Source organism: Salvelinus alpinus, chromosome 13 (assembly GCF_045679555.1).
Source record: "Salvelinus alpinus chromosome 13, SLU_Salpinus.1, whole genome shotgun sequence".
Taxonomy (NCBI): Eukaryota; Metazoa; Chordata; class Actinopteri; order Salmoniformes; family Salmonidae; genus Salvelinus; species Salvelinus alpinus.
In genome coordinates this window covers 57,227,481-57,251,088 of record NC_092098.1, presented here as the reverse complement: position 1 = coordinate 57,251,088, position 23,608 = coordinate 57,227,481, and the positions used below count along the sequence as shown (strand labels likewise).

General features: G+C 44.1%; 1 protein-coding gene across 1 annotated transcript in view; it reads right to left on the bottom strand.

The window, feature by feature from the left end:
• The window catches only part of LOC139537963 (high affinity cationic amino acid transporter 1-like), a 103,910-nt gene that overhangs the window by 23,325 nt on the left and 56,977 nt on the right, over positions 1 to 23,608 (bottom strand). The window contains exons 3-8 of the mRNA XM_071339880.1: positions 19,749 to 19,931; positions 17,948 to 18,106; positions 17,305 to 17,470; positions 16,780 to 16,913; positions 8,693 to 8,915; positions 4,990 to 5,126 (exon numbers count right to left, since the gene is read on the bottom strand). Of these exons, the coding sequence (XP_071195981.1) occupies positions 4,990 to 5,126; positions 8,693 to 8,915; positions 16,780 to 16,913; positions 17,305 to 17,470; positions 17,948 to 18,106; positions 19,749 to 19,931 (1,002 nt within the window). The remainder of the gene's footprint in view (positions 1 to 4,989; positions 5,127 to 8,692; positions 8,916 to 16,779; positions 16,914 to 17,304; positions 17,471 to 17,947; positions 18,107 to 19,748; positions 19,932 to 23,608) is intronic.

The window sequence follows — 23,608 nt, the reverse complement described above, 5'->3', positions numbered from 1 at the left end:
ATGATAGCTGGAGGAGAGACAGAAAGGCCATGATAGCTGGAGGAGAGACAGAAAGGCCATGATAGCTGGAGGAGAGACAGAAAGGCCATGATAGCTGGAGGAGAGACAGAAAGGCCATGATAGCTGGAGGAGAGACAGAAAGGCCATGATAGCTGGAGGAGAGACAGAAAGGCCATGATAGCTGGAGGAGAGACAGAAAGGCCATGATAGCTGGAGGAGAGACAGAAAGGCCATGATAGCTGGAGGAGAGACAGAAAGGCCATGATAGCTGGCAGAGAGACAGAAAGGCCATGATAGCTGGCGGAGAGACATAAAGGCCATGATAGCTGGAGGAGAGACAGAAAGGCCATGATAGCTGGCAGAGAGACAGAAAGGCCATGATAGCTGGTGGAGAGACAGAAAGGCCATGATAGCTGGAGGAGAGACAGGAAGGCCATGATAGCTGGAGGAGAGACAGAAAGGCCATGATAGCTGGAGGAGAGACAGAAAGGCCATGATAGCTGGAGGAGAGACAGAAAGGCCATGATAGCTGGAGGAGAGACAGAAAGGCCATGATAGCTGGAGGAGAGACAGAAAGGCCATGATAGCTGGAGGAGAGACAGAAAGGCCATGATAGCTGGAGGAGAGACAGAAAGGCCATGATAGCTGGAGGAGAGACAGAAAGGCCATGATAGCTGGAGGAGAGACAGAAAGGCCATGATAGCTGGAGGAGAGACAGAAAGGCCATGATAGCTGGAGGAGAGACAGAAAGGCCATGATAGCTGGAGGAGAGACAGAAAGGCCATGATAGCTGGTGGAGAGACAGAAAGGCCATGATAGCTGGAGGAGAGACAGAAAGGCCATGATAGCTGGTGGAGAGACAGAAAGGCCATGATAGCTGGTGGAGAGACAGAAAGGCCATGATAGCTGGAGGAGAGACAGAAAGGCCATGATAGCTGGAGGAGAGACAGAAAGGCCATGATAGCTGGAGGAGAGACAGAAAGGCCATGATAGCTGGTGGAGAGACAGAAAGGCCATGATAGCTGGAGGAGAGACAGAAAGGCCATGATAGCTGGAGGAGAGACAGAAAGGCCATGATAGCTGGAGGAGAGACAGAAAGGCCATGATAGCTGGAGGAGAGACAGAAAGGCCATGATAGCTGGTGGAGAGACAGAAAGGCCATGATAGCTGGAGGAGAGACAGAAAGGCCATGATAGCTGGAGGAGAGACAGAAAGGCCATGATAGCTGGAGGAGAGACAGAAAGGCCATGATAGCTGGAGGAGAGACAGAAAGGCCATGATAGCTGGTGGAGAGACAGAAAGGCCATGATAGCTGGAGGAGAGACAGAAAGGCCATGATAGCTGGTGGAGAGACAGAAAGGCCATGATAGCTGGAGGAGAGACAGAAAGGCCATGATAGCTGGAGGAGAGACAGAAAGGCCATGATAGCTGGAGGAGAGACAGAAAGGCCATGATAGCTGGAGGAGAGACAGAAAGGCCATGATAGCTGGAGGAGAGACAGAAAGGCCATGATAGCTGGAGGAGAGACAGAAAGGCCATGATAGCTGGAGGAGAGACAGAAAGGCCATGATAGCTGGAGGAGAGACAGAAAGGCCATGATAGCTGGCGGAGAGACAGAAAGGCCATGATAGCTGGCGGAGAGACAGAAAGGCCATGATAGCTGGTGGAGAGACAGAAAGGCCATGATAGCTGGAGGAGAGACAGAAAGGCCATGATAGCTGGAGGAGAGACAGAAAGGCCATGATAGCTGGAGGAGAGACAGAAAGGCCATGATAGCTGGAGGAGAGACAGAAAGGCCATGATAGCTGGTGGAGAGACAGAAAGGCCATGATAGCTGGAGGAGAGACAGAAAGGCCATGATAGCTGGTGGAGAGACAGAAAGGCCATGATAGCTGGAGGAGAGACAGAAAGGCCATGATAGCTGGAGGAGAGACAGAAAGGCCATGATAGCTGGTGGAGAGACAGAAAGGCCATGATAGCTGGAGGAGAGACAGAAAGGCCATGATAGCTGGAGGAGAGACAGAAAGGCCAAATGTTTGATCCACTCATTAATGTAAATTATATGTATTTATCTTTCCTCTCTCTACTCTCTCTCTCTCCTCGCCCTTCTGCCTCTCCTCTCTCCCTTTTCTCTACTCTTTCTCTCCTCTCCGCTCTCCCCTCTCTCCCCTCTCTCTCTCTCTCTCTCCCCTCTCTCCCCTCTCTCACCTCTCTCACCTCTCTCTACTCTCTCTCTACTCTACTCTCTACTCTCTCTCGTCTCTCTACTCTCTCTCTCCTCTCTCCCCTCTCTCCCCTCTCTCACCTCTCTCACCTCTCTCTCCTCTCTCTACTCTCTCACGTCTTACCTCTCTCCTAACTCCTCTAACAGGCTAGCTACAACGCTACACCGCGTTGCAAAATAAATTTAGAAATCTATATTATTCAATTATTGCACCCACACTGCTCGCGAGCGTCTGCGTTGCCAATGGCTAAAATAGAAGTCAGTTCTATTTGTGACGCAGATTGCGCTGCAAGTCCTGCCTCTCCCATCTCCTCATTGGTTTTTATGAGCAGCTACCCACGTGCCATCTCCTCATTGGTTAAACCCACGTGGGTGACTGAAAGACGAACGCGTTCGGTGGCGGTAATGCACCTAATTTATGAAAGTTGCCAATCGCAATATAAAGTCCAGAGAAGAAAAAGTCTGGAAGGAGAGATGACTAGAAACGATTCGGTTGACCGTTTTATGTGTGGATTAATTGTCGACTAGAGGACCTTGTGCATTTCAGGTAAAATAACAACTCAATGTTTATATCCCAGGACAAATTAGCTAGCAACAGCAAGCTATCTAAACAGGACAAATTAGATAGCAAGTACAAGCTAACTAGCTAAATTGCCATAAATGTTTAATGCTTTTCGACCTGTCCCCAAATTAATATAATTGGTTCAGAGTTTGTTTTGATATTTTAACCTGCGTGTCGTGATCGCGTTAATACATTTATGAATGATGGCGCATGGTGGCGCACGTGCGCTGTCGGTTTGGGTTCCGTGTATCTCCTCTGGCTCCTCTAACTCCTCTGTCTCATCTAAATCCTCTATCTCTTCTGTCTACACTAACCCCTCTATCTCCTATCTCCTTTGTCTCCTTTGTCTCCTCTAACTCTTCTGTCTCCTCTCTCATCTAACTCCTCTATCTCCTCTGTCTCCTCTGTCTCTTCTGTCTACACTAACCACTATATCTCCTCTAACCCCTCTGTCTCCTCTATCTCTGCTGTCTCCTATCTCCTCTATCTCCTCTATATCCTCTGTCTCCTCTATCTCCTCTATCTCCTCGAACTCTTCTCTCTCCTCTGTCTAATCTAACTCCTCTGCCTCCTCTGTCTCCTATATCTAAACCTGAAACCCCACCTCTTTAAGGAATACCTAGGATAGGATAAAGTAATCCTTCTCACCCCCCCCTTAAAAGATTTAGATGCACTGTTGTAAAGTGGCTGTTCCACTGGATGTCATAAGGTGAATGCACCAATTTGTAAGTCGCTCTGGATAAGAGCGTCTGCTAAATGACTTAAATGATGTAATCTAACTCCTCTATCTAATCTAACTCCTCTATCTCTTCTCTCTCCTCTGTCTAATCTAACTCCTCTGTCTAATCTAACGCCTCTGTCTAATCTAACGCCTCTGTCTAATCTAACGCCTCTGTCTAATCTAACTCCTCTGTCTAATCTAACGCCTCTGTCTAATCTAACGCCTCTGTCTAATCTAACGCCTCTGTCTAATCTAACGCCTCTGTCTAATCTAACTCCTCTGTCTAATCTAACGCCTCTGTCTAATCTAACGCCTCTGTCTAATCTAACGCCTCTGTCTAATCTAACTCCTCTGTCTAATCTAACTCCTCTATCTCTTCTCTCTCCTCTGTCTAATCTAACTCCTCTATCTAATCTAACTCCTCTATCTCTTCTCTCTCCTCTGTCTAATCTAACTCCTCTATCTAATCTAACTCCTCTATCTCTTCTCTCTCCTCTGTCTAATCTAACTCCTCTATCTAATCTAACTCCTCCATCTCTTCTCTCTCCTCTGTCTAATCTAACTCCTCTGTCTAATCTAACGCCTCTGTCTAATCTAACTCCTCTGTCTAATCTAACGCCTCTGTCTAATCTAACTCCTCTGTCTAATCTAACGCCTCTGTCTAATCTAACGCCTCTGTCTAATCTAACTCCTCTGTCTAATCTAACGCCTCTGTCTAATCTAACTCCTCTGTCTAATCTAACTCCTCTGTCTAATCTAACGCCTCTGTCTAATCTAACTCCTCTGTCTAATCTAACTCCTCTATCTAATCTAACGCCTCTGTCTAATCTAACGCCTCTGTCTAATCTAACTCCTCTGTCTAATCTAACGCCTCTGTCTAATCTAACTCCTCTATCTAATCTAACGCCTCTGTCTAATCTAACTCCTCTGTCTAATCTAACCCCTCTATCTCTATCTCCTTTAACTCATCTCCCTCTCTCTTCTAACTACTCTCTCTCCTTTCTTCTCTACTCTCTCCCTTTTCTGCTCTCTCTCTCCTCTCCCTACTCTCTCCATCATCCACAGAGCTGGGGTCCAATCTGACATGCTGTAGGTCCTCAGGTCCATCATCCACAGAGCTGGGGTCTAATCTGACGTGCTGGAGGTCCTCAGGTGACTAACTGGGTCACAGCACTCTGAACACCAGGTTTATTTATTGTTATGTATTTATTAACTTTGACCTCTCTCTTCAAGGAGATGACAGCTAGGTAAACAACAACACCATGCAGCTCCTCTAACTCTTGTCATTTAACCCCTGACCTCTTACCCCTGACGCTGCTTACCAGACATGACCCCAGCGGCTATGGTGGACATGATGGGTGTCTTCCCTAACCTCTAACCCCTAACCCCTGACGCTGCTTACCAGACATGACCCCAGCGGCTATGGTAGACATGATGGGTGTCTTCCCTAACCTCTAACCCCTAACCCCTGACGCTGCTTACCAGACATGACTCCAGCGGCTATGGTGGACATGATGGGTGTCTTCCTCTCACTGATGCGGGCCAAGAAGGAGAAGAGGAGGCCGTCGCGAGACATGGCAAATATTATACGAGGGAGAGGGAACATCGAGCCCAGGAGACTGGAGGGAGGGAGGGAGAGGAAAAGGATGAGGAGAGAGGGAGATTGGGATAGAATGGTAGGTTTACGAGGGGTGAGGGTGAAGTGGGGGAACAGGGGAGAAGAATTTGGTAGAGAAGGGGTGAGGGGAGAGAGATTTGATAGAGAGAAGGAAGGGTTGAGGGGAGAGAGATTTGGTAGGGGAGAGTGTGACGTGACAGTCAGGAGAGGAAGAGGGTGAAGGCTTAAAAGAAGGGTCAAACTAGTATAGAGCAGGAATAGACAAGGAGCCAAACATCAAAATCCACCCTGTAATGTAGCTCCCTGTAATGTAGCTCCCTGTAATGTAATGTAGCTCCCTGTAATGTAGCTCCCTGTAATGTAGCTCCCTGTAATGTAGCTCCCTGTAATGTAGCTCCCTGTAATGTAGCTCCCTGTAATGTAGCTCCCTGTAATGTAGCTCCCTGTAATGTAGCACCCTGTAATGTAGCACCCTGTAATGTAGCACCCTGTAATGTAGCTCCCTGTAATGTAGCTCCCTGTAATGTAATGTAGCACCCTGTAATGTAGCACCCTGTAATGTAGCTCCCTGTAATGTAGCTCCCTGTAATGTAGCACCCTGTAATGTAGCTCCCTGTAATGTAGCACCCTGTAATGTAGCTCCCTGTAATGTAGCTCCCTGTAATGAAGCTCCCTGTAATGAAGCTCCCTGTAATGTAGCTCCCTGTAATGTAATGTAGCTCCCTGTAATGTAGCTCCCTGTAATGTAGCTCCCTGTAATGTAGCTCCCTGTAATGTAGCACCCTGTAATGTAGCTCCCTGTAATGTAGCTCCCTGTAATGTAGCACCCTGTAATGTAGCTCCCTGTAATGTAGCACCCTGTAATGTAGCTCCCTGTAATGTAGCTCCCTGTAATGTAGCTCCCTGTAATGTAGCTCCCTGTAATGTAGCACCCTGTAATGTAGCTCCCTGTAATGTAGCTCCCTGTAATGTAGCACCCTGTAATGTAGCACCCTGTAATGTAGCTCCCTGTAATGTAGCTCCCTGTAATGAAGCTCCCTGTAATGAAGCTCCCTGTAATGTAGCTCCCTGTAATGTAATGTAGCTCCCTGTAATGTAGCTCCCTGTAATGTAGCTCCCTGTAATGTAGCTCCCTGTAATGTAGCTCCCTGTAATGTAGCTCCCTGTAATGTAGCTCCCTGTAATGTAGCTCCCTGTAATGTAGCTCCCTGTAATGTAATGTAGCTCCCTGTAATGTAGCTCCCTGTAATGTAGCTCCCTGTAATGTAGCTCCCTGTAATGTAGCTCCCTGTAATGTAGCTCCCTGTAATGTAGCTCCCTGTAATGTAGCTCCCTGTAATGAAGCTCCCTGTAATGAAGCTCCCTGTAATGTAGCTCCCTGTAATGTAATGTAGCTCCCTGTAATGTAGCTCCCTGTAATGTAGCTCCCTGTAATGTAGCTCCCTGTAATGTAGCTCCCTGTAATGTAGCTCCCTGTAATGTAGCACCCTGTAATGTAGCTCCCTGTAATGTAGCTCCCTGTAATGTAGCTCCCTGTAATGTAGCTCCCTGTAATGTAGCTCCCTGTAATGAAGCTCCCTGTAATGAAGCTCCCTGTAATGTAGCTCCCTGTAATGTAATGTAGCTCCCTGTAATGTAGCTCCCTGTAATGTAGCTCCCTGTAATGTAGCTCCCTGTAATGTAGCTCCCTGTAATGTAGCTCCCTGTAATGTAGCTCCCTGTAATGTAGCACCCTGTAATGTAGCTCCCTGTAATGTAGCTCCCTGTAATGTAGCTCCCTGTAATGTAGCTCCCTGTAATGTAGCTCCCTGTAATGTAGCTCCCTGTAATGTAGCTCCCTGTAATGTAGCTCCCTGTAATGTAGCTCCCTGTAATGTAGCACCCTGTAATGTAGCTCCCTGTAATGTAGCTCCCTGTAATGTAGCCCCCTGTAATGTAGCTCCCTGTAATGTAGCTCCCTGTAATGTAGCTCCCTGTAATGTAATGTAGCTCCCTGTAATGTAGCTCCCTGTAATGTAATGTAGCTCCCTGTAATGTAGCTCCCTGTAATGTAGCTCCCTGTAATGTAGCACCCTGTAATGTAGCTCCCTGTAATGTAATGTAGCACCCTGTAATGTAGCACCCTGTAATGTAGCTCCCTGTAATGTAATGTAGCTCCCTGTAATGTAGCACCCTGTAATGTAGCTCCCTGTAATGTAGCTCCCTGTAATGTAGCTCCCTGTAATGTAGCTCCCTGTAATGTAGCTCCCTGTAATGTAGCTCCCTGTAATGTAGCACCCTGTAATGTAGCACCCTGTAATGTAGCTCCCTGTAATGTAGCTCCCTGTAATGTAGCTCCCTGTAATGTAGCACCCTGTAATGTAGCACCCTGTAATGTAGCTCCCTGTAATGTAGCACCCTTTAATGTAGCTCCCTGTAATGTAGCTCCCTGTAATGTAGCACCCTGTAATGTAGCTCCCTGTAATGTAGCTCCCTGTAATGTAGCAGCCTGTAATGTAGCTCCCTGTAATGTAGCACCCTGTAATGTAGCTCCCTGTAATGTAATGTAGCTCCCTGTAATGTAGCTCCCTGTAATGTAGCTCCCTGTAATGTAGCTCCCTGTAATGTAGCACCCTGTAATGTAGCACCCTGTAATGTAGCTCCCTGTAATGTAGCTCCCTGTAATGTAGCTCCCTGTAATGTAGCTCCCTGTAATGTAGCTCCCTGTAATGTAGCTCCCTGTAATGTAGCTCCCTGTAATGTAGCTCCCTGTAATGTAATGTAGCTCCCTGTAATGTAGCTCCCTGTAATGTAGCTCCCTGTAATGTAGCTCCCTGTAATGTAGCTCCCTGTAATGTAGCACCCTGTAATGTAGCTCCCTGTAATGTAGCTCCCTGTAATGTAGCTCCCTGTAATGTAGCTCCCTGTAATGTAGCTCCCTGTAATGTAGCTCCCTGTAACCTTCCTATAGCCTGGTTCCTCTCTAGGTTTCTTCCTAGGTTTTGGCCTTTCTAGGGAGTTTTTCCTAGCCACCGTGCTTCTACACCTGCATTGCTTGCTGTTTTGGGTTTTAGGCTGGGTTTCTGTACAGCACTTTGTGATATCAGCTGATGAAAAAGGGGCTTTATAAATACATTTGATTGATTTGCTATACCACGGCTGTCAGCCAATCAGCATTCAGGGCTCGAACCACCCAGTTTATAATGAACATGATATACCTGTTAGATTTATGGGACAATATGACCTGCCAGATCTCTCTCTACTGATATTAATAGACAGCAGGGGAATCAAATACCCCCATGGTTAAATATATACTCACTAAGAGAGAGACACACGCACACGCACACGCACACACACACACACACCTGGCTGTGTGAGCTAAACTCACTGATCACATCAGCAGGGTGTGTGTGTGTACATACAGGTTAGTTTGTCAAGGTGAGGCTAGGTGTGTGTGTTGAATCACCTTCTACACATAGATGTACAGTTTGTGTACTAACCTGGTGGACAGAGCACACAGTGACCCTACAGTATGTGTACTAACCTGGTGGACAGATCACACAGTGACCCTACAGTATGTGTACTAACCTGGTGGACAGAGCACACAGCGACCCTACAGCCACAGCGTATGTGGCTCCCTCCCAGCCTACATATTTAAAGGCTGCAGGCAGAGGACTGTTGTTGTCCAGGAGGTAGTAAGGCATCATCATGGTGAGAGCAGCAGACACTCCGAAGTAGGCCACGAAACAGATGAGGAGCGACGACACGATGCCGATGGGAATGGCCTTCTGAGGGTTCTTCACCTCCTCGCCTGGGGTCAGAGGTCAGAGATCAGGGGTCAGAGGTCAGGGGTTAGAGTTCAGAGGTACCTCCAGATCTACACAACCTATTTCAAAGTGAAAGAAATCGACCTGGCAGGGGTATCCTGGAATTACATTGACCTCATCCCGTCAGTAGAGGATGCCTGGTTATTCTTTAAAAGTGCCTTCCTCGCCATCTTAAACAGGCATGCTCCTTTCAAAAAATGTAGAACCAGGAACACATATAGCCCTTGGTTCACTCCAGACCTGACTGCCCTTAACCAGCACAAAAACATCCTGTGGCGTTCTGCATTAGCATCGAATAGCCCCCGCGATATGCAACTTTTTAGGGAAGTTAGGAACCAATATACACAGGCAGTTAGGAAAGCAAAGGCTGGATTTTTCAAACAGACATTTGCATCCTGTAGCACAAACTCCAAAACGTTTTGGGACACTGTAAAGTCCATGGAGAATAAGAGCACCTCCTCCCAGCTGCCCACTGCACTGAGGCTAGGGAACACTGTCACCACAGATAAATCCACTGTAATTGAAAATTTCAATAAGCATTTCTCTACGGCTGGCCATGCTATCCTCCTGGCTACCCCTACCCCAGCCAACAGCTCTGCACCCCCCACAGCAACTCGCCCAAGCCCCCCTGCTTTTCCTTCACCCAAATCCAGACAGCAGATGTCCTGAAAGAGCTGCAAAATCTGGACCCCTACAAATCAGCCGGGCTAGACAATCTGGACCCTCTCTTTCTAAAATGATCTGCCGAAATTGTTGCAACCCCTATTACTGGCCTGTTCAACCTCTTTCGTATCGTCTGAGATTCCCAAAGATTGGAAAGCTGCCGCGGTCATCCCCCTCTTCAAAGGGGGAGACACTCTAGACCCAAACGGTTACAGACCTATATTCAATTTCAATTCAATTCAATTCAAGGGGCTTTATTGGCATGGGAAACATGTGTTAACATTGCCAAAGCAAGTGAGGTAGATAATACACAAAAGTGAAATAAACAATACAAATTAACAGTAAACATTACACATACAGAAGTTTCAAAACAAGAAAGACATTACAAATGTCATATTATATATATACAGTGTTGTAACAATGTACAAATGGTTAAAGCACACAAGTTAAAATAAATAAGCATAAATATGGGTTGTATTTACAATGGTGTTTGTTCTTCACTGGTTGCCCTTTTCTTGTGGCAACAGGTCACAAATCTTGCTGCTGTGATGGCACACTGTGGAATTTCACCCAGTAGATATGGGAGTTTATCAAAATTGGATTTGTTTTCAAATTCTTTGTGGATCTGTGTAATCTGAGGGAAATATGTCTCTCTAATATGGTCATACATTGGGCAGGAGGTTAGGAAGTGCAGCTCAGTTTCCACCTCATTTTGTGGGCAGTGAGCACATAGCCTGTCTTCTCTTGAGAGCCATGTCTGCCTACGGCGGCCTTTCTCAATAGCAAGGCTATGCTCACTGAGTCTGTACATAGTCAAAGCTTTCCTTAAGTTTGGGTCAGTCACAGTGGTCAGGTATTCTGCCACTGTGTACTCTCTGTTTAGGGCCAAATAGCATTCTAGTTTGCTCAGTTTTTTTGTTAATTCTTTCCAATGTGTCAAGTAATTATCTTTTTGTTTTCTCATGATTTGGTTGGGTCTAATTGTGCTGTTGTCCTGGGGCTCTGTGGGGTGTGTTTGTGTTTGTGAACAGAGCCCTAGGACCAGCTTGCTTAGGGGACTCTTCTCCAGGTTCATCTCTCTGTAGGTGATGGCTTTGTTATGGAAGGTTTGGGAATCGCTTCCTTTTAGGTGGTTGTAGAATTTAACGGCTCTTTTCTGGATTTTGATAATTAGTGGGTATCGGCCTAATTCTGCTCTGCATGCATTATTTGGTGTTCTACGTTGTACACGGAGGATATTTTTGCAGAATTCTGCATGCAGAGTCTCAATTTGGTGTTTGTCCCATTTTGTGAAATCTTGGTTGGTGAGCGGACCCCAGACCTCACAACCATAAAGGGCAATGGGCTCTATGACTGATTCAAGTATTTTTAGCCAGATCCTAATTGGTATGTTGAAATTTATGTTCCTTTTGATGGCATAGAATGCCCTTCTTGCCTTGTCTCTCAGATCGTTCACAGCTCTGTGGAAGCTACCTGTGGTGCTGATGTTTAGGCCGAGGTATGTATAGTTTTTTGTGTGCTCTAGGGCAACGGTGTCTAGATGGAATTTGTGGTCCTGGCGACTGGACCTTTTTTGGAACACCATTATTTTGGTCTTACTGAGATTTACTGTCAGGGCCCAGGTCTGACAGAATCTGTGCAGAAGATCTAGGTGCTGTTGTAGGCCCTCCTTGGTTGGTGACAGAAGCACCAGATCATCAGCAAACAGTAGACATTTGACTTCGGATTCTAGTAGGGTGAGACCGGGTGCTGCAGACTGTTCTAGTGCCCGCGCCAATTCGTTGATATATATGTTGAAGAGGGTGGGGCTTAAGCTGCATCCCTGTCTCACCCCACGACCCTGTGAGAAGAAATGTGTGTGTTTTTTGCCAATTTTAACCGCACACTTGTTGTTTGTGTACATGGATTTTATAATGTCGTATGTTTTACCCCCAACACCACTTTCCATCAATTTGTATAGCAGACCCTCATGCCAAATTGAGTCGAAGGCTTTTTTGAAATCAACAAAGCATGAGAAGACTTTGCCTTTGTTTTGGTTTGTTTGGTTGTCAATTAGGGTGTGTAGGGTGAATACATGGTCTGTTGTACGGTAATTTGGTAAAAAGCCAATTTGACATTTGCTCAGTACATTGTTTTCATTGAGGAAATGTACGAGTCTGCTGTTAATGATAATGCAGAGTATTTTCCCAAGGTTACTGTTGACGCATATTCCACGGTAGTTATTGGGGTCAAATTTGTCTCCACTTTTGTGGATTGGGGTGATCAGTCCTTGGTTCCAAATATTGGGGAAGATGCCAGAGCTAAGGACGATGTTAAAGAGTTTTAATATAGCCAATTGGAATTTGTTGTCTGTATATTTGATCATTTCATTAAGGATACCATCAACACCACAGGCCTTTTTGGGTTGGAGGGTTTTTATTTTGTCCTGTAACTCATTCAAGGTAATTGGAGAATCCAGTGGGTTCTGGTAGTCTTTAATGGTTGATTCTAGGATTTGTATTTGATCATGTATATGTTTTTGCTCTTTATTCTTTGTTATAGAGCCAAAAAGATTGGAGAAGTGGTTTACCCATACATCTCCATTTTGGATAGATAATTCTTCGTGTTGTTGTTTGTTTAGTGTTTTCCAATTTTCCCAGAATTGGTTAGAGTCTATGGATTCTTCAATTACATTGAGCTGATTTCTGACGTGCTGTTCCTTCTTTTTCCGTAGTGTATTTCTGTATTGTTTTAGTGATTCACCATAGTGAAGGCGTAGACTCAGGTTTTCCGGGTCTCTATGTTTTTGGTTGGACAGGTTTCTCAATTTCTTTCTTAGATTTTTGCATTCTTTATCAAACCATTTGTCATTGTTGTTCATTTTCTTCGGTTTTCTATTTGAGATTTTTAGATTTGATAGGGAAGCTGAGAGGTCAAATATACTGTTAAGATTTTCTACTGCCAAGTTTACACCTTCACTATTGCAGTGGAACGTTTTACCCAGGAAGTTGTCTAAAAGGGATTGAATTTGCTGTTGCCTAATTGTTTTTTTGGTAGGTTTCCAAACTGCATTCCTTCCATCTATAGCATTTCTTAATGTTACTCAGTTCCTTTGGCTTTGATGCCTCATGATTGAGTATTGCTCTGTTCAAGTAGACTGTGATTTTGCTGTGGTCTGATAGGGGTGTCAGTGGGCTGACTGTGAACGCTCTGAGAGACTCTGGGTTGAGGTCAGTGATAAAGTAGTCTACAGTGCTACTGCCAAGAGATGAGCTATAGGTGTACCTACCATAGGAGTCCCCTCGAAGCCTACCATTGACTATGTACATACCGAGCGTGCGACAGAGCTGCAGGAGTTGTGACCCGTTTTTGTTGGTTATGTTGTCATAGTTGTGCCTAGGTGGGCATATGGGGGAGGGAATGCTGTCACCTCCAGGTAGGTGTTTGTCCCCCTGTGTGCTGAGGGTGTCAGGTTCCTGTCCAGTTCTGGCATTTAGGTCGCCACAGACTAATACATGTCCCTGGGCCTGGAAATGATTGATTTCCCCCTCCAGGATGGAGAAGCTGTCTTCATTAAAGTATGGGGATTCTAGTGGGGGGATATAGGTAGCACACAGGAGGAAATTTTTCTCTGTTAAGATAATTTCCTTTTGAATTTCAAGCCAAATGTAAAATGTTCCTGTTTTGATTAATTTAATGGAGTGAGTTAGGTCTGCTCTATACCAAATTAGCATTCCCCCTGAGTCCCTTCCCTGTTTCACACCTGGTAGTTTGGTGGATGGGACTACCAGCTCTCTGTAACCTAGAGGGCAACCAGTGGGTCCGTCTCCTCTATACCATGTTTCTTGCAGGATGACAATGTCTGCATTACCGATTTCTTTGGTGAAGTCCGGGTTCCTGCTCTTTAGGCCAAAGGCAGATGACCTCAGACCTTGGATATTCCAGGATGATATAGTGAAGGCTTTTTGTTCCATAAAGTGTCCAATGTTGTTGGTCGGGGTTTGGCCTCAGGCCAGTAAGTGTGAGCAGAGCCTGCTGAGCATCTGGTACATGCCGTTGGCTTGGGCGAGTGTAAGAGTGGGGGTTGGGCCTGTTTGCCCGCTCACTACCTGGGCGTATGTGTGACTTCCATGTTGATGCCCTCTTTGCGGAGGTGGGGTGCATGGGGTGGGCAGGAGTGGCATGGGTCTGATCTGAGGGGGCCTAAATTGGGTGTGGGCATGGTTGATGTGGGGGGGGTGTGTAGGTCTAGGGGGGGGTCCTGGAGGTCTTGGAGGGTGTCTCGCTGGTCTGGGTGGGGTGTCTATTGATCTGTTGCTCCTGTGTGAAGTGTTGGGGCTTCGTTTGAGAGCGATGTCCTTTAGAGTCCGGGCAAAGGTGGGCACTGCTGCCTTGTAGAGGTGGACCTGGTCATAGAGGCTGTTCAAGTCCAGGGTGGAGTGGTTGGCCAGAAAAACATTTGGTTTTGAGGCACAGTCACGGGAAATGCTTGCGTTTACCCGCTGTATTGTAGCAGGGTGGAAGTCTTTTCGTGGTAGCAGGGTGGAGATAACCACTTGTGCGTTGGGGAAAGTAGAAGAAGCTTTTTCAATCACTCCCTTCAGTGCTGTGGCCACCCTTTCCTGCTGTGCTCTCAGGTCGTTTGTGCCTGTGTGTATTATTATGTGGCTAGGTGAGCCTAGTTTGTCCTCAGACAGAAGGTCTAGGGCGCGCTGGGTGTTTGGACACCAGAGTTTAGACACACTGTGTTTGGGAAAAAGTTTTTTTTCTTCTATATATTTCCCATTTGAGTCCATAAGGAGAAAAATCTGTGTCTTGTGTTTGTCCTCAGTGGGTGTGGGGTGGTTGTCAGGAGGGCTATCGGGGTGGCTGACAGGGGGGGGTGCTCAGAGGGGGTGAGAGCTGCTGGGCTTGGGGTTTTTCTTTTGTCTGTTCTGCTGTGATGTCGACTCTATGGTCAGGGTCTGGTGTGGACTGTTCTGCTGTGGTGTCGAGACTTTTGTCGGGTGCTGAGGTGGGCTGTTCTGCTGGCGTCTCTGTGGGGATGGCCACCTCCCTAGTGGGTTGTTCTCTGTCACATGCCATCCCCCTCAACCTCTCCTCCAGCAGTCTGATCCTCTCCTCCATCCCCCTCTCCCTCTCCTCCAGCAGTCTGATCCTCTCCTCTAGTGCTTTGTTCTGCTCCTGCTTCTGCTCTTTCTCCTGTTGAAGTTGTCTCACCACTGTACAGAGTGCAGATATGTCTCTCTCCACCTCCAGCTCTCCTGGTCTGGTTAAGGGGTTGTTGTGCTGGACTGTTGTCTGGGTCTGTGCTGACTGGAGTGTGTTCACCTGCTGTTCTAGCTCAACCTGCCTTACCTCCAGCTGGGTGAATGTATCCTTCATTTCAATGAGGGAGGAGTGCTCTGTACTGGGAGGTTGACTGTCTGCTGAGGGTTGCTCGTCTGTGGGGTTATATGGTGAGGAGGTCTGGTCTGACCCACTTGGGGTGGGGGTATCTTTATCAAGGGAGAGCTTCTCCTGCTGGGCTAGTTCTTTGATTTGGTGAAAGTCCAGCTGAAACTGTTTGGGGTTGCCCTGTACCATTACTGTTCCAGACTTATATAGATTTATATTAGCTGACTCCTCGTCCTCGTTGTCAAGAATCCTGAGTTTCCACCCCTCGTTAACCCCCCCTCTCTTGACAGAGGGGTAGTGTGCTAATATAGCACTGTGCCATGCCAGGGGATGGTTTGTGTGGAAGATAAGGTTGCTGATGTTCCCATTTTTGTAATAGTCAGCAAAAAGTGTCTCTTGATTTTCCATAAGGAGCTTCATTTTGTGATCTTTTCTTGCCTTATCATTCTTAACACTCACAGGGTAATGTATTTTAATTACCTCTGAACAGCGGGAGGCAGCTTCTAAGGCCTCTCCATTTGGTTGGGGTAGACTATTCGACTCTCCTGCCATTGTTGGGCTAATGTGCTTTGACACCTCTCACTTGACACGTCAGTGCTAGTTGAAGCTGTATCAAGCTTGGAAGAATTATGTTACCATTCAGGCCTTATAAAGTAATGTCATGTATTTTTCTTCTTGGCTTTTGGAAATAGAATATAGTTTCAGACTAAACATTACTCACTCAGTTCCAGGTTGGGTGGTGTTTTCAGGTTTCTGTTGTTTTCCAGAGAATATGCTGTAAAGAATTATAAACCTTGGTTGTTGTGAACTTTTCAGGTGATTCCGTAATTCCATCCAAAATCAGGTTGTAGGTTTTGAGTTTTGATTTGAAGTGAAGGTTATGTAGTAGAGGGTAGCATCCTGTATGTGTTCCTGACAAAAAATCCAAGTTTATCTAACTCTAAACCTATCTTTTTTAAAGAAAATGCTGAAAAATGCAGGAGCTCATCTGATCGTGACCTCTCTCTCTGTTCTCTCTCTCTCTCTCTCTCCTATATCTATCCTACGCTTTTTGACTCAAGACATTTCAGATTTTCATTTTTTTAAATTAATTTGTAAAAGTTTAGAAAAATATATTTCCACTTTGACAAAATGGGGTATTATGTGTAGGCCAGTCACAAAAACTATCAATGTAATCCGTTTTAAATTCAGGCTGTAACTCAAAAAAAAATAGAAAATGTGAATATGTTTCCCTAAGAGTTGATTCAGGTTGGTAGATTACGTTCTGAAGAGACTGTGTTTCCCTAAGAGTTGATTCAGGTTGGTAGAATAAGTTCTGAAGAGACTGTGTTTCCCTAAGAGTTGATTCAGGTTGGTAGATTACGTTCTGAAGAGACTGTGTTTCCCTAAGAGTTGACTCAGGTTGGTAGAATAAGTTTTGAAGAGACTGTGTTTCCCTAAGAGTTGATCCAGGTTGGTAGAATACGTTCTGAAGAGACTGTGTTTCCCTAACAGTTGATTCAGGTTGGTAGAATCGTTTTCCAAATGATTCACAGCTGTAATGGCTGCCAAAGGTGTTTCCATCAGTTATTACCTCAGGGGGGTGAAGACATATGCAATCAATTCATCTTCATTTTTGCATTTCTTAGAAATTTAGAAAATGTTCACAACGTTTTATTTCTCTTTAAAAATGTGGAGTAAGTTGTGTATATTGACAGGAAAATCAATCCCTTTTAGATGTAATTTGAAGAAGGAGCTTTCACCAGCGACGTGTGTTTCAGTACCTCCACTACACCACTGGTGATGTAAGTTGGCGCCTCCCACACTGACCTGTCGTGGCGATACAGTCGAATCCCACGAAGGCATAGAAACAGGTGGCAGCGCCTGATAGGACGCCGGTGAAGCCAAATGGCATGAACCCGCCCACTCCTAGACTCTCCGCCGACGGCAAGGGCTCTGTCATGCTGAGAGAAAGAGATCATTAAATACACACTAGTATACTGTATGTGTGTGTGTGTGTGTGTGTGTGTGTGTGTGTGTGTGTGTGTGTGTGTGTGTGTGTGTGTGTGTGTGTGTGTGTGTGTGTGTGTGTGTGTGTGTGTGTGTGTGTGTGTGTGTGTGTGTGTGTGTGTGTGTGTGTGTGTGTGTGTGTGTGTGTATTTGGTATTTTATTATGATCCCATTTAGCGAAAGCCACATCCACTCTTCCTGGGGTTCACACCAAACATGACACATAACATAATCCAGATCATTAATAGACAACAGATAAAGGACAGAACTGGTTTTATTTATTATTTAATTTAACCTTCATTTAACTAGGCAACTACATACGTGTGTGTGTTTGTGTGTGTTTACTTTTGTGTGGAGTTGTTGTGTAAGATGACATCAGGGTCCAGACGCCAGTTGTTCAGGGTTCCTTTAACCAGTCCAGAGACCACCATAAACAACAACACCAGGACGTTGATACACGTAAACACTTTGTTGACCACAGCTGACTCCTTCACTCCAAACGACAACAGACCTACAAAACGTTTAGAATAAAACAGGAAAAAGGGAAGGAGAGAGAGTTGAAGGTTAGAGCTGACAAGACGGGTGAAGGTGTGTGTGTGTGTGTGTGTGTGTGTGTATGTGTGTGTGTGTGTGTGTGTGTGTGTGTGTGTGTGTGTGTGTGTGTGTGTGTGTGTGTGTGTGTGTGTGTGTGTGTGTGTGTGTGTGTGTGTGTGTGTGTGTGTGTGTGTGTGTGTGTGTGTGTGTGTGTGTGTGTGTGTGTGTGTGTGTGTGTGTGTGTGTGTGTGTGTGTGTGTGTGTGTGCGTGTGCGTGTGCGTGTGCGTGTGCGTGTGGTTGTGGTTGTGTGTGTGTGTGGTTGTGGTTGTGTGTGTGGTTGTGTGTGTGGTTGTGTGTGTGGTTGTGTGTGTGTGTGTGTGTGTGTGTGTGTGTGTGTGTGTGTGTGTGTGTGTGTGTGTGTGTGTGTGTGTGTGTGTGTGTGTGTGTGTGTACCTGTGAGGGTGATGATGATTAGCACAGCGAACATGTCAGGGTACTCTGCCAGTATCCCAGGGGCTTTCATGGCCATGTACTGTCTGCAGAAGGCTTCTATATGTTTCCCTATCAATTCATCAAACGTAGCGCTCCATGCTCGTGCTACACTGGAGGTACCTGACAGCGGGAGGGAGAAAGACAGAGACAAACAGAGGGAGAGACAGACAGAGACAGATAGAGGGAGAGACAGACAGAGACAGATAGAGAGAGATACAGACAGACAGAGACAGATAGAGGGAGAGACAGAAACAAAGGGAGAGAGAGACAGACAGAGACAGATAGAGGGAGAGAGAGACACAGACAAACAGAGGGAGAGACAGACAGAGACAGATAGAGGGAGAGACAGAGACAAAGGGAGAGAGAGACAGACAGAGACAGATAGAGGGAGAGACAGACAGACAGAGACAGATAGAGGGAGAGACAGAAACAAAGGGAGGGAGAGACAGACAGAGACAGATAGAGGGAGAGACAGAGACAGATAGAGGGAGAGACAGAAACAAAGGGAGAGAGAGACAGACAGAGACAGATAGAGGGAGAGACAGAGACAAACAGAGGGAGAGACAGAGAGACGAAAAGAGAGTGAAATGTATGAACCAAACATTTGCATATATAATTTATTTAAAGAACCAACTCAACCCCTAGCCTGTTCTAAACTACCCAACTCTCTAACCAACTCTATACCCAACTCTATACCCAACTCTCTACCCAACTCTCTACCCAACTCTCTATCCAACTCTCTACCCAACTCTCTAACCAACTCTCTAACCAACTCTCTATCCAACACTCTAACCAACTCTCTATCCAACACTCTAACCAACTCTCTAACCAACTCTCTATCCAACACTCTAACCAACTCTCTATCCAACACTCTAACCAACTCTCTACCCAACTCTCACAACATATGAAGCAAGTTAGTGATCTAACAAAAAAAAGCTCTGTCTTTACACTGAGTATACAAAACATTAAGAACACCTGCTCTTTCCTTGACATAGACTGACCAGGTGAATCCAGGTGAAATCTATGATCCCTTATTGATGTCACCTGTTAAATCCACTTCAATCAGTGTAGATGAAAGGGAGGAGACAGGTTAAAGATGGATTGTAAAGTCTTGATAGAATTGAAACATGGATCGTGTATGTGTGTCATTCAGAGGGTGAATGGGCAAGACTATAAAAGTGCCTTTGAACGGGGTATGGTAGTAGGTGCCAGGCGCACCGGTTTGTGTCAAGAACTACAACGCTGCTGGGCGTTTCATGCTCAACAGTTTCCTGTGTGTATCAAGAATGATCCCCCACCCAAAAGACATCCAGACAACTTGACACACCTGTGGGAAGCATTGGGGTCAACATGGGCCAGCATCCCTGTGGAACGGTTGACACCTTGTAGAGTCCATGCCCCCACGAATATACTAGGAAGTTGTCCTTAATGTTTTGTACACTCAGTGTATTCTTCCGTTTCATCGCCCAGCTTGTAGCTGATAAACATTTTCAAATGACCTGGTTAAATAAAGGTAGACGGTCTAACACATAACACCACAGATATTGAGATGAGCAGGATGCAAGACTTTGCTCTTCTAGATTCATTCATACGGTGTCTTCATGATGCTACGGGACGGGACCAAAACAGAGGACAAGTTTAGCCTCGCTCTTCAACGCTCTTAGTTGTTGTGGAAATTAATCCACTTTGTGTTTATTTCGTGCATTGCAACAGCATCTTGTTTAGTCTACCTTTTAATAATACTAACGGCTGCTTGTCTCACCGATAACGTAAGAGAGGATGAGGTTCCATCCCGTGATGAAGGCCCAGAGTTCTCCCACTGTGACGTAGCTGTACAGGTAGGCTGAGCCCGTCTTGGGGACGCGGGCCCCAAACTCAGCATAACACAGTCCAGCCATCACAGAGGCCAGCGCTGCGATGAAGAAGGATAGGACAATGGCAGGACCTGGGGACAGGGAGAGGGTTGGGATGATCATCAGATTTAGTCAAATCCAGTAAATATACTCCTGCTTCCAGAGTAATGCCCACCACCAGGATATCACTACTATATTACTACTATATTACTAATATACTACTAATATACTACTACTATATTACTACTACATTACTGATATACTACTACTATATTACTACTATATTACTAATATACTACTAATATACTACTACTATATTACTACTACATTACTGATATACTACTACTATATTACTAATATACTACTAATATACTACTACTATATTACTACTACATTACTGATATACTACTACTATATTACTACTATATTACTAATATACTACTACTATATTACTACTATATTACTGATATACGACTACTATATTACTACTATATTACTAATATACTACTACTATATTACTACTATATTACTGATATACGACTACTATATTACTGCTATATTACTGATATACTACTGCTATATTACTACTATATTACTTATATACTACTACTATATTACTACTATATTACTTATATACTACTACTATATTACTACTATATTACTGATATACTACTGCTATATTACTACTATATTACTTATATACTACTACTATATTACTAATATACTACTACTATATTACTACTATATTACTGATATACGACTACTATATTACTACTATATTACTAATATACTACTACTATATTACTACTATATTACTAATATACTACTACTATATTACTACTATATTACTAATATATTACTACTATATTACTACTGTATTTCTACTATACTACTACTATAGTACTACTATAATACTATTATACTACTACAGTGCATTACATGCATTCTCTCATTACATGCATACCACCCACCACCAAAATAGTACTACTATACTGCTATTATACGAATACAATACTACTGTACTACCAATATACTACACAATACTACCACCGGTACTACCACAATATGAATACACCAATACTACTACTATGCTACACACTAATACTACTACTATACTAATGCAGTACTACATATAATACGCTATACTGCTGCTACTACTACTACTACTACTACTACTACTACTACTACTACTACTACTACTACTACTACTACTACTACTACACTAATGCGGTACTACTACTATTATAATACTACTGCCACAGTACTACTATACTAATACAGTGCTACTACTACTACTATACTGCGACTATATTAATACAGTACTGCTACCACCACCACTACTACTACTATACTAAACCACACTACCACTACTGTTACTATACTACACTACTACTACTGCTATACTAATACAGTACCACTACTACCATAACACTACTATACAAATACAGTATTACTACTACTATACTACTAATATACTAATGCAGTATTACTACTACTATACTAAACCGCACTACCACTACCACTACTGTTACTATGTTACACTACTACTACTACTACTACTGATGCTATACTAATACAGTACTACTACTACTATGCTACTACTATACTAATGCAGTATTACTACTACTAAATATTATCGCTATTGCTACTATTCTACACCTAACCCTCAGCCCCTCCCATCTATCTCTGAAGACCATACCGTTTTGATTTCTATTTGCCATATACAGTGGGGAGAACAATTATTTGATTCACTGCCGATTTTGCAGGTTTTCCTACTTACAAAGCATGTAGAGGTCTGTAATTTTTAGGTACAAAGCATGTAGAGGTCTGTAATTTTTATCATAGGTACACTTCAACTGTGAGAGACGGAATCTAAAACAAAAATCCAGAAAATCACATTGTATGATTTTTAAGTAATTAATTTGCATTTTATTGCATGACATAAGTATTTGATACATCAGAAAAGCAGAACTTAATATTTGGTACAGAAACCTTTGTTTGCAATTACAGAGATCAGACATTTCCTGTAGTTCTTGACCAGGTTTGCACACACTGCAGCAGGGATTTTGGCCCACTCCTCCATACAGACCTTCTCCAGATCCTTCAGGTTTCGGGGCTGTCGCTGGGCAATACCAACTTTCAGTTCCCTCCAAAGATTTTCTATTGGGTTCAGGTCTGGAGACTGACTAGGCCACTTAAAAATTGCGATATTTTGGAGATTTTTTCATTTTAAAATAACTAAAAGTGAGAGGCTGTTATCTGAATGAAGGGAAAACATGGTGTAAACCCTTCTGACTAATTCGCTACAGAACCAGTTCGGATTAAATCATATTTTTTTGTAAGACTGAAGCCTTTAGTGAGAGGTCCAATGCTTTAATATTTAATCATTTATGCCCTCCGAATTCGTATTCATTATATAAATAGACCTGTTTAATTTTGTCTGGCTTGCTGTTCCAAATAAAGTGGAATATTCTTTGCTCATGAACTTATTAAAACGAATCGTTAGGTGTAGGCTGGGCCATAAGTAAATAGGTTGACTGGGACATGACTAAAGAATTAATCAGGGTGATTTTACAACAAATAGACAAGTTGTCCTTTCCATGGTAGCAAGATTTGATCTAAATTGGCTAACTTTCTATTAAAATATATTGTAGTGAGATTATTTATTTATTTATGGATATGAATACTGAGTTTGTCCACTTGTATTTTTTTGTGAACCAATATGTAATATGGAGTACTTCGGTTGTAATCTAGAGAGGTTAGAAAAATGATCTAGATCCTCTACGAGGTTGTGGAAGGATCCACATTGAGGATTTAAGTGAAAACATCAATCGTCAACACCTTTGTTTTTAAGCCCTGGATTTCTAGCCCCTCGATGCTTCTTTTGGATCTAATTTAACAGCTAACATTTCGATGGCCATAATAAATAGATACGCTAAAAGTGAACAACCTTGTTTTACTCCTCTTGACAGTTTAATACTTTCTGAAAAGTAGCCACTATTTTACACCTGTGGTTACTATACATAACTTTACCCCATTGTATAAGAGATTCTCCAAAATTAAAATATTCCAGGCAATTACGTATTAATAAATTCCAGCCGTACTTTATCAAAGGCCTTTTCAAAGTCAGCTATGAATACTAGGCCTGGTTTCCCAGATTGTTCATAGTGTTCTAGTGTTCCCAGTTCTTTAATCTAACCTTTATTTAACTAGTCAGTTAAGAACAAATTCTTATCTACAAAGACGGCCTACCGGGGAACAGTGGGTTAACTACCTTGTTCAGGTGCAGAACAACAGATTTTTACCGTGTCAGCTCGGGGATTCGATTTAGCAACCTTTCAGTTACTGGCCCAACGCTCTTACCTCTAGGCTACCTGCCCTAACCACTAGTCTACCTGCTCTAACCTCTAGCCTACCTGCTCTAACCTCTAGGCTACCTGCTCTAACCACTAGGCTACCTGCTCTAACCTCTAGGCTACCTGCTCTAACCACTAGGCTACCTACTCTTACCACCAGGCTACCTGCTCTAACCACTAGGCTACCTGCTCTTACCACTAGGTTACCTGCTCTAACCTCTAGGCTACCTGCTCTTACCACTAGGCTACCTGCTCTAACCACTAGGCTACCTGCTCTAACCACTAGGCTACCTGCTCTTACCACTAGGCTACCTGCTCTAACCACTAGGCTACCTGCTCTAACCACTAGGCTACCTGCTCTATCCACTAGGCTACCTGCTCTATCCACTAGGCTACCTGCTCTAACCACTAGG